Genomic DNA, 11,197 nt, shown 5'->3' on the forward strand with positions numbered 1-11,197 from the left:
TTTGGAAGTATGCTTGTGGTCAATGTCCATTTGGAAGACCCATTTGCGACCAAGCTTTAACTTCCTGACTGATGTCTTGAGATGTTGCTTCAATATATCCAATTAATTTTCCTCCTCATTATGCCATCTATTTTGTGAAGTGCACCAGTTCCTCCTGCAGCAAAGCACCCCACAACATGATGCTGCCACCCCAGTGCTTCACAGTTGGGATGGTGTTATTTGGCTTGCAAGCCTCCCCCTTTGTTCTCCAAACATAATGATGGTCATTATGGCCAAACAGTTCCATTTTTGTTTCATCAGACCAGAGGACATTTCTCCAAAAAGTATGATCTTTGTCCCCATGTGCAGTTGCAAACTGTAGTCTGGCTTTTTGATGGTGGTTTTGGAGCAGTGGTTTCTTTCTTGCTGAGCGGCCTTTCAGGTTATGTCGATATAGGACTTATTTTACTGTGGATATAGATACTTCTGTACCGGTTTCCTCCAGCATCTTCACAAGGTCCTTTACTGTTGTTCTGGGATTGATTTGCACTTTTCGCACCAAAGTACGTTCATCTCTAGGAGACAGAGCGGTTCCTGAGCGGTATGACGGCTGTGTGGTCCCATGGTGTTTATACTTGCGTACTATTGTTTGTACAGATGAATGTGGTACCTTCAGGGGTTTGGAAATTGCTCCCAAGGATGAACCAGACTTGTGGTGGTCCACAATCTTTTTTTCTGAGGTCTTGGCTGAGTTCTTTTGATTTACCCAGGATGTCAAGCAAAGAGGCATTGAGTTTGACGGTAGGCCTTGAAATACATCCACAGGTACACCTCCAATTGACTCAAATGATGACAAATAGCCTATCAGAAGCTTCTAAAGCTATGACATCATTTTCTGGAATTTTCCAAGCTGTTTAAAGGCACAGACACTAAGATGAATGTAAACTTCTGACCCACTGGAATTGTGATACAGTGAAATAATCTGTCTGTAACAATTGTTGGAAAAATTACTTGTGTCATGCACAAAGTAGATGTCCTAACCGACTTGACAAAACTATAGTTTGTTAACAATAAATTTGTGGAGTGGTTGAAAAATGAGTTTTAATGACTCCAACCTAAGTGTATGCAAACTTTCGACTTCAACTGTATGTATGCAGCATTGGTGTGATCAACTTGGCTCTGAGAAGTTCCATGACAAAGTTATTGTAATTCCAAAACCAATGAACCTTCGAGTCAGAATTATGCTGTTGGGTGCGCCTCATGCTTGTGGAATCAACTTTTGTCTTCCTTAAAAGCATTGTTTGTTTCTTTGCTAAACCTGTTGTAGAATACCAAACAAAGATCAGAATGCCCTGAATGCTGGTTTAAAAGCTACCATGAGTAGTAATGTTTGTATTAGTGACATTTTGCAAACAATCAATGATTTAAACTTACTTTCATACTCTAATGCTGACCGATAGTGTTAGATTGTTGTTCTGGAATGTTCTTTGACACACTCAAAATGAACTTTTATTGATTAGGTGTCACAATTCGGTCAAACAGTATTTACAAATTGAAAAACATCTGTCAACTGTAACCCAGATACTAAAACATCAGCATACTGTATGTAATTTCATATGGTATTTACAGTTGTGACTCAATCTAAACCTTCTCTCAACCATGACAAGTGTCCTCATGACCTGATATTCCATCTCACTCAGTAATTGCATGTAAACTGGACACACACACACACACACACACACACACACACACACACACACACACACACACACACACACACACACACACACACACACACACACACACACACACACACACACACACACACACACACACACACACACACACACACACACACACACACACAGCCATAACAATTTACATGATGGGATAGAAACAAGGTCAGGATTTGCATCTCTCTCTCGTTTCATCCTATCCCCAAGCTTTCAGGTAAAGTGCTTTTTAATCAGCCTTTTGGCAATCAATGTTTACTTCACTTTAATCTGTCACAAAGCTTTTAAAATAACATTTCTTAAAACACCATTTATTTATTTCATTACATATGCATGGCGATAGATGACATTTATCCTCATATATCAGTGAGTTGTTGACGGTTTGACATAACACTGCTCTCCCATAGCATACCACTAGAGGGTAGAAAAACTACAAATACCAAGTCTAACCTCCCAAAGCTGCTTGTCAACACCATTGAGGTATAGAAGAATGGTCAATGCCCTGCTCATTTTAAAATCACAGGACACCAGATACAAGCATTTCACTACACTCACAATAACATCTGCTAAACATGTGTATGTGACCAATGACATTTGATTTGAGGATGTTAATGGAGCCTAGGGCATCCTTATAAATCAAAAACGTCCATATCGACTGAACATCCTCTTCTTGTTTTGTACTACACTCGTAGAAGCGTTGAACAGAGTAGCTGATTTGGTTCTGGGAGCAGAGATTCATCTTGGACCGACAGACAATACATCTGTGCTCTGGATAATGATGATGTCATAATTATAGGATGATGAGAACGTAATGAATCCCCTGGATCCCGTGGAAGCCTCCACTTCCTCCTCATAACAGCTCGTCCCAGATCAGTTTGGGCTGTATAGCCAACTGGTATGACCATAGGGCTTAGCTATAGAGCAGATCTGGGAACAGAGTATCCTCCCACACACTGGTCATTTTCATTAGCAAGAAAACAACCGTTTCTTATTAGATAGGTTCAGGGAGTCACTCCCTCCCTGGTATGCTATGGGAGAGCAGGGTAACGTCAGACAGGGCCACAGTGTCCCACGGTGTGCAGGGGAGTTAGGGTCAGTCTGTCCTATCTGGTGTATTTATCCTGTCTTATCTGGTGTCCTGTGTGATCTTAAGTATGCTTCCTAGAATTCTCCCATCTCTTTTTCTCTCTCTCTCTCTCTCTCTCTCTTCCCCTCCCCTCCCGGAGGACCTGAGCCCTAGGACCAGACCATGCCTCAGCACTACCTGGCCTGAGGACTCCTGACTGTCCCCTCCCTAGTCCACCTGGTCATGTTGCTGATCCAGTTTCTGCTGTTCTGCCTGAGGCTATGGAACTCTGACCTGTTCAGCGGACATGATACCTTATCTTGGATCTGCTGTTTTGACCCCCCTCTCTCTCTGTACTGCACCTGCTATCTTGACCTCTGAATGCTCAGCTATGAAAAGCCAACTGACATTTACTCCTGAGATGTTGACCTGTTGCACCCTCTATAACCACTGTGAATATTATTTGACGATGCTGGTCATCTATTCAACTTTTACAACATCTTGAAGAACAATCTGGCTATAATGGCCATGTTCTCTTATAATCTCCACCTGGTACTGCCAGAAGAAGACTGGTCACCCCTCAGAGCCTGGTTTCCCTCTAGGTTCCTGCCTTTCTAGTGAGTTTTTCCTAGCCCCCGGGCTTCTACATCTGCATTGCTTGCTCTTCGGGGTTTTAAGCTGGGTTTCTGTATAATCACTTTGTGACATCTGCTGATGCAAAAAGGGTTTTCTAGAAGGAAAATATGACCGAAAAACACATGATTTCACGTGTTTTTGGAACACTGCACGTGATCACGTTTTCACATGTAGTTTCATGTTTTCACATGTTATCACATTGACTTCACATAAGATCACATGATAACATGAAAACGTGTTTTTGGAATACCTCACATGTATACCTCACATTCATCTGTTTTCCCCCTATAAGGGCTGTGTTAGTCTGTTTTTTTTTCTGTTTGGTGCCAAATGAACATGGCCCAGGGAACCTTCACATGTGAAATTCATTTGTTTTTTCCCCCATAAGGTCCGTTTTAGTCTGTTTTCTTCCGTTTGGTGCCTAATGAACATGGGCCAGGGAACCAGGGCGCCAGGAAAGCATATATCCTCCTTCCTAGCTCCCTACCCTACAGCCCAAATCCTGCAGCTGTCGTCTCCGAGGCCTGTTGGCCTGCTGGTCTGGCAGGACTGACGTATGGGGGTGGAAGGATGGATGTCTCTGGCCATCTTTCGCTCTCCGGTATTTGCCTTTCTTTCTGCTTTCTTTTGATCTCCCTTTCTCTGTATTTCCCTCTCTCCCTCCAACTCGGCTCCTGTCTCTCTACCAACATGATAGCAACACGTTTATATATAGACTATAGAAAATAACCAGACTGGAACCAATAACCAAACTGGAAAATAACCAGGGCTTCGACTGACAGAGCTAGCTTCCCAATCCCCCTATATGCGTTGGCTGTGGTAGCCATGTTGGTTTTGTTGCCCAGTGATAGTTTTATTGTTTTGAGTAAAAGGACTGGCTGCTGGCATTCCCATCACCCTGCCTGGCTTTGCATTGCTGGGTTGCAACGTACATATATCACATAATTAATGAGAAACTGGGTTGTTGTCTGGACGGCAGCAGTGCACATGTCACTGACCAGGCCCTCCCTCCCTGTCTTTCCTGCAAGACTCCAACACACACACCGTATCCAGTCGTCTCATTCGTCAATGTCTAAGCCCCCCTGTCTTACCCTCCTGCCTATGCCTGTTTTCATCTCTCCCAGGGAGAAAGGGAGAGAGACAGGGATTGGAGGACGGAGGGAGAAGGGGTGGGCCCACAGGAGAGGGAGGGGGAGGAGGGAAATGAGAGTTGCGAGGCAAAGGACTGGTCACATGACCAACAGCCAGAGCTCTGTTTACAAACCAGAGAGAGAGAGAGAGAGAGAGGGAGAGAGAGAGAGAGAGACCCTTGTATTGAATTGAGAGAGGCAGAGGCAGAAATATAGAAACAGCAGCAGCAATAGCAGAAGCAGAAGCAGCAGAGGAGGATCGAGGCAGATTTCTAGACCACCATTATGGATTGAGACGAAGAGGGAACCCTGCCACCATGACCAGGCCAGCTGGAGGTGGGAGACTGTCTTTGTCTCAACATTTTCCCCAATCGAAGCAGCAGATGGTTAGAGGGCGAGTAGGAACTTCCCCCTCCTAAATACACACACACATATACACACTAGCTAAATATCCTAGCTAGAAGACTGTTCTTTGTTTGTGTTTTGGGGGAATCATGTTTTTCCTGCTGTGAAGAGTACGCTCTACCCCCCTAGTAGATCAGAGCCCTGAAGGAGTAGAGGAAGAGGAGGAGAAGAGAGGGCAGACAGAGGGGATAAGGCTTGTGAAAATTCCTCTGTTCAGAGGGATTTGGAGGGGGACAAAGCAGGGACTAATACCTCCCACACTGGAATAAGAGCAAGGACTCGTGCAAGGACTCGTTTGGAATGGTTTTCTGTCACTGTGATGAACTGGACAGTTGTTGTTTAACCGGATTGCAATTTATGGGGCTGTTTTTCTCCTGAATGCAAGTTGTTTTGATTGGGAGGAAAGGAAGTGTGTGTTGTTTTGATTGGGAGGAAAGGGAATGTGTGTTGTTTTGCCAGTGGACATTGACATGAGGTAAGAGCCATGTGACTAAACTGATTTCTTCGTCTCTCTGACAGTCATCACTTGGACGTCATCGTCATCGTTGAGAGAGGAGAAGGAGCACACACGAGGACTGCAGCACTCCCAATCCCACATCTCCCAATCCTAACCCTCGGGAGCTAATCCAGATTTGGGAATGTCGCGCATGGATTGCTGAGTGGACAAAACCACACAGCCAGAATCTGTACACTCTTCTTCTCGGAATTCTGATCATCTTCATGGTTTTGATTTTGGACGATCCACCACGACCTCAAACCACCCCAGCGACTCGTTTTGTCTTCTTTTAGCCCCAGGTTAGAGACTGATTTTGGGCTTCCGGGCATTGAGGTAACCTGGTAGTTTGGCCCTCACACAGGTCCAGCCTTCTCCTGACAGGGCCTGGATTTACTGCTGCAGTCCTGGGAGTCAGGTTTCATGCAACCATTCCAATGGTGTAACGGTAAGTGTTTTTCCTCAACCTTCTGCCAAGTCAATGTAATGCAGTCTGTAGCTTACACAGCCTGTGTGTTCCACTATAACTCTCCCCCTTCCCTTCAACTCTTTACTTACTGCTAACAGGGCTTCTGTAATTGATATGCTTGAGAAATGACGAAGTTGCTTGTGAGTTCAGTTGGGTTTGTCGACAGGGCGAAACGGAACTCAAAAGAATTATATTTTCCAGGGTTGTGTTTAATTAGTTATATATATAGGCTACATAGCAACCATCTTGTAACTGTAACTAACGGTACTACTAGAGGTTGTTTAGCTATTCAATAACTAGCTGGTCTCGGCATATGGTCCATTCTACATCTGAGAAAATAAACTGTCTATGTAACCATGTTTCAATTCTAAGACCCCTAGCCCCCCTACTCCCATTCCACCCTCCCTTTACCCCAATGTCAAATTAATGACCCCCCCCCCCCCCCACTGTGCTCAAGCTGTACCCGTTCTATCACTCCAAATGAAGTGACACGGCCGTTAAAACAGACTGGCAAAGAGAGGGGGGTGAGGGGGCATCTCGTCCGTGGTGAGGCAAATTCACAAGAACAGAACACATGGGGCATATGGGTGGAAGTGGTGCTTCCTGGTTACCATTGTCTTGCCAAATGGTGCCTCAGTCCCTAGAGTGTTGTGTGTCTGTTTATGAAAAGGCTAGCTAAAGCCCCCAACCAACCCCCACCCATGACACACACACACCCCCCACAACCCACAGGCCAGCCACCTAGTCTGTGAAGGGGAGTCTGTGGAACAGATGGCCCACCGACGGAAGTGGAGCCACCATACTCCATGTTGGTTTAGTTCACTGCCAATTACGTGCCTCGGCTCCAGTCAGAGCAGAGCAATACAGAGCAGTACGGGTGGGATGGGAGCCAAATACCAGGCAGTCACTTCCCCCTCCCTCCCCACCAAATATTGACCTTGTCATTTGGATTGTCAATACAAGGCTTACTAGGCTTTCTAACACGAAGCCCGAGATAGTAAAACACATGTCGGTGGCTCTGGTGTCCTACATGGAGGGTATAATGGAGATGTCTACGGGAGGAATACCATACAATAAGCAACGCAGTTATAACGAGAGCCCTATATTTAGACTGAAATATATTAGTCCATGTATAAATATGTCTCTAGTTATAACACCTACGTGAGAAGTGAACCAGCGAGAGATTCTGTGTTCCATTTTAGTGTCTCTCCTGTTTTAAAGGTGTGTAAACAAGAAGCTGTGAACCGTTTGCATGTGGGGATATGTCCCCGGCTCCTCTGTTTTGAGAGGGGAAAACAAAGTAGTATTTATAGCACTTTCATTATATGGTAAGTGAGGTAAACTGTGACATGTTTTCGTTCAAGTCCCTCTATTGTTTTGACAATCTCTTTCATGACAACAAGCTGTGTGCAAATATTTTTCTTCTCAGGATGCCTGTGGTTTAGGTCTCCAGCACTTTGAGAAGTACTGTGGACATAGCAAGATGGATACCACTTACCACCTGCCACTCAATGTCTACGTGATAGTGCTGGGCATCGGCCTGTTCGTCTTCATGCTCAGCCTCATCTTCTGCTGCTACCTCTTCAGGTATGTCGGGTCATCACTAGTTGGAACAGCCACAAAGTGATGAACCCTGCCTATTTCTACAATTTAACATCGGAATTTAAACCTAACCCTAACATTAACCACACTGCTAACCTTATGCCTAACCCAAACTGAAATTAAGACCAAAAAGCACATTTTTGTGCTCATTAATTTTTACGATATAGTGAAATTAAGGGGGAAGGACCCAAACAAAGATGGCTGCTGGACGGTTGCCATTGCATTCAGGATATTAACATGTAGACTTATCCACATGGAGGCTTCACTTATTATGCTTCAAGAGCCTTTATTTAATTACGTATTATCATATTATAGGCCTATGATATTATTTATATACAGTACAAGTCAAACGTTTGGACAAACCTACTCATTTGTTTTCTTTATTTTTACTATTTTCTACATTGTAGAATAATAGTGAAGACATCAAAACTATGAAATAACACATATGGAATCATGTAGTAACCAAAAAAGTGTTAAAACAAATCAAAATATATTTTATGTGAGATTCTTTGAAGTAGCCACCCTTGACTGCTACTGTATATTACATTATGTTGGTGTATGACATTGTTAATGCATCAGTTGTTATATTCTACATTTTAACAAAGCACCATGCAATGTAAGCAAGAAATACCGAGTCTGACATACAGTGCCTGTCTAGGTCAAGGGTTGTGAATACTTTGAGGGCACTGTACAAGATAGGCCATTGGAATACCCTGCATTTTAAAGTGATGCTACAGAGGTTTTGTATAATTGTGCCCAATTGTGTACTATGTCATCCATTTCGTGTATGTTATCCCCCCCCCCAAATAAGAAATGTTATAAATTCTAATTCACACAATATGTTTCAAATTTGCAAATCAAATCAAAGTTTGTCAACTTAAGTGCTTAAGTTCCCAGACTCCATCTTTAAACACGGCCATTTTGTATTTGTCTCTTTGTAGGTTGAAACAGCAAGGGACGAGGGAGCAGTTCAGCTACAATGAGGTAGGCCTTTCTCTACACGAGCACATGTAGCACTGGGGTCTGACCAGGGTTCAACTACTACTACAGTATTTCACACTGTCTGTTGTCGTGCGTTGAAACACAACGCCTACTCTTTATAGTTAACCTTCCATTACGTCAACCTTGGATTTGTACCAATACCGGTGTGTGTGTCAAGTAGCTTATAGCTCCCTCTAACTCATGTACAAACTGCTTTTTATTTTTCTTTCTCAATAGGTGGTTCTTAAAGGGGCAGGCAAGAAGCTGAGCCTTCTAGGAGTAAGTCGTGTTATTCTGTGTGACGTTTTTATTTCAATGCAGAGCGTTTGGAAAATAATGTAACATTTTCTGACCCATTTCCGTGTGGGCGATGCAATGCCTTTCATTTAACCTGGTGTCGAGTGTTTGAACTCAGATGATGTATTTAACTTTGTGCTAAGGGCGGGTTGACTCGATCATTGTTTTTGTAAATGTGACCACACACACACTAACACAATTTCTTCTTCTTGCCCTTAAAGCAAACGTGTGCAGTATGTTTGGAAGAGTTTCGGACCAGAGATGAGCTAGCCGTGTGTCCGTGTTCGCACGCATTTCACAAGAAGTGAGTTAAACATCAGGCTCACCTTGTAGACAGAGCTTACAGAATGTCAACACGTCTGTGGTCATAATGATGTTCGAGAGGCAGCTGAAACTAACATGATCACAGCATAAATCCTTCTGGTTCCATCCTCCCTTCCTTGAAGTTAACATCCTTGTCAGATCAATGATTAGCTCATGGAAGAAAGGAATGAAGGACAGACAGAATAAATGAAGGACAGACAGAATAAATGAAGGACAGACAGAATAAATGAAGGACAGACAGAATAAATGAAGGACAGACAGAATAAATGAAGGACAGACAGAATAAATGAAGGACAGACAGAATAAATGAAGGACAGACAGAATAAATGAAGGACAGACAGAATAAATGAAGGACAGACAGAATAAATGAAGGACAGACAGAATAAATGAAGGACAGACAGAATAAATGAAGGACAGACAGAATAAATGAAGGACAGACAGAATAAATGAAGGACAGACAGAATAAATGAAGGATGCAGCATCTCAATAATATTTCAACAGGTTTATGCACTTTTGAGGACATCTCAAGTCTATTTTGTGTCCCATCCAGGTGCCTGCTGAAGTGGCTGGAGATCCGTAGCGTGTGCCCCATGTGTAATAAACCCATCCTCAGGCTCCACCCAGAGCCCACACAGGGAACTGAGGGGCCCCAGGACCCAGAGGAGGTGTGAAGGACCCACAGGGGCCACCACGACCGCCATACGCACCTGTACACATTTACACGGAATTGATGGTCATTTTATGGGCATCACAGAGTCGATTGTATTCTTAAAGTGGCTTCCATGGTGTTAGTCTTTGACTGAGCATTAATCAATATGGCTGGGGTTTGGGTACTGTATATGGATGTTGATTACACCCCGTCCAGGCCTTTCAGATCGTCAAGAAAGTCAACGATGACCGAGGGGGCAGGGCGCAAGAGAGTGTTTCAGGATCGGGCCCTACTAGTTTAGCAATGGAACCTAAAAACAACATAACTCTAACCTTGAGGGATGAGGTGTTTGGAATGTGGGCATACTAGCATGCCAATGGGGCTTCCTGCAAGAAATGAAGGATAGGGTAGGGGATCGGGTGCAGCAGGTCAGTTTGGGATTGGGCCCTCCTAGCTTAGCAGTGGAGCTTCTTAAAGCTGCCGTCTAGCCTCCCCCTTTAGATCAGGGAGAATGAGTAAAGGCCATACGGACACTCCTGACCCGAATATTCATTTTGCAGGTCAGCAGCGTACTAATAGTATCTCCAGTGAGAATGAGAGGAAAGTGACATAGGAACAGGAGCCACTTTAGAATACCGAGTTCTCCCCCAGTCATTGGACGATGCCTGGTACAACACTGCCAGAAACAGCCAATCACAAACGACACGTCAGGCATTCTGAGAAGGTCATTGGTCGAGTATCAGGATTGATGTAAATGGATACCTCTTATACCTCAGGGGTGTTACAATACAAGCCAGCACAAACATGCCATTCAATACCATGTGCCACACACAGAACATGTCCAATACTGCCAACTCCAACCTAGGTAACACGATACTGAGGTCGTCGAAACATTGGACACGTTCCAGGCCGACTACATTGCAGTCGAGCAAATGCGGTTAGCTGACATGTTAAACACTTATCCAGGCGTGGAGATCCGGCAAGAGACTGCAATGTAGTCGGTCTGGAACGCAGCCATTGAGATCTGGCAAGTGACTGCAAAGTAGTTGGTCTGGAACGCGGCCAAAGGCTGGAATCACAAAACCAGTCCAATACCAACATTACAGCAGCTCTCTGATGTACAGAACTATATATCCAGGAGTGTCAGAAATGGCACCCTATTCCTTACACAGTGCACTACCTTTGACCAGAACCCTATGCAGGCCCTGGTCAAAAGTAGTGTACTATATAGGGAATAGGGTGCCAATTTGACACAAACCAGGTCCATAACCTCAGACTGATAGACAGCTAGTCTTGCCTGTATGTATGTACTTAACGTTGTGACCCCCCCCCCCCCCCCCATCTTGTCATTTTGTACCGTTTGTTGCTTTTAAATAAAATATGTATCATCTCTGTGGTGCATCTTCTGTGGATGGTATGTAAGACATCATCAG

General features: G+C 44.1%; 2 protein-coding genes across 4 annotated transcripts in view; one reads left to right on the top strand and one right to left on the bottom strand.

Moving 5' to 3' along the window:
• LOC124016427 overlaps nucleotides 1-11,197 on the bottom strand; it is a 549,380-nt gene that overhangs the window by 52,736 nt on the left and 485,447 nt on the right. The gene's annotated exons all lie outside the window — the stretch shown is intronic.
• LOC124015464 (RING finger protein 122-like) lies at nucleotides 4,675-11,156 on the top strand. Of its 3 annotated transcripts, none has more exons than XM_046330659.1 (7): nucleotides 4,675-4,880; nucleotides 5,469-5,890; nucleotides 7,341-7,498; nucleotides 8,455-8,497; nucleotides 8,732-8,773; nucleotides 9,013-9,095; nucleotides 9,666-11,156. In XM_046330659.1, exons 3-7 carry the CDS (start codon nucleotides 7,395-7,397, stop codon nucleotides 9,784-9,786), a joined length of 393 nt encoding a protein of 130 aa, XP_046186615.1. In that variant the 5' UTR covers nucleotides 4,675-4,880; nucleotides 5,469-5,890; nucleotides 7,341-7,394; the 3' UTR covers nucleotides 9,787-11,156. The 3 variants fall into 3 exon arrangements, with proteins under 3 accessions (XP_046186615.1, XP_046186617.1, XP_046186616.1); XM_046330661.1 differs by lacking the exon at nucleotides 4,675-4,880 and adding an exon at nucleotides 4,912-4,930; XM_046330660.1 differs by lacking the exon at nucleotides 4,675-4,880 and adding an exon at nucleotides 4,928-4,942.

Source organism: Oncorhynchus gorbuscha, linkage group LG26 (genome assembly GCF_021184085.1).
Source record: "Oncorhynchus gorbuscha isolate QuinsamMale2020 ecotype Even-year linkage group LG26, OgorEven_v1.0, whole genome shotgun sequence".
NCBI classification, from domain to species: domain Eukaryota; kingdom Metazoa; phylum Chordata; class Actinopteri; order Salmoniformes; family Salmonidae; genus Oncorhynchus; species Oncorhynchus gorbuscha.

Bases quoted from the DNA above. Each gene is read 5' to 3' on its own strand.
- LOC124015464 (XM_046330659.1), top strand. From the start codon at position 7,395: ATGGATACCACTTACCACCTGCCACTCAATGTCTACGTGATAGTGCTG. The intron at 8,498-8,731 runs GTAGGCCTTTCT...CTTTCTCAATAG, and splicing joins AGCAGTTCAGCTACAATGAG to GTGGTTCTTAAAGGGGCAGG. The intron at 8,774-9,012 runs GTAAGTCGTGTT...TTGCCCTTAAAG, and splicing joins AGAAGCTGAGCCTTCTAGGA to CAAACGTGTGCAGTATGTTT.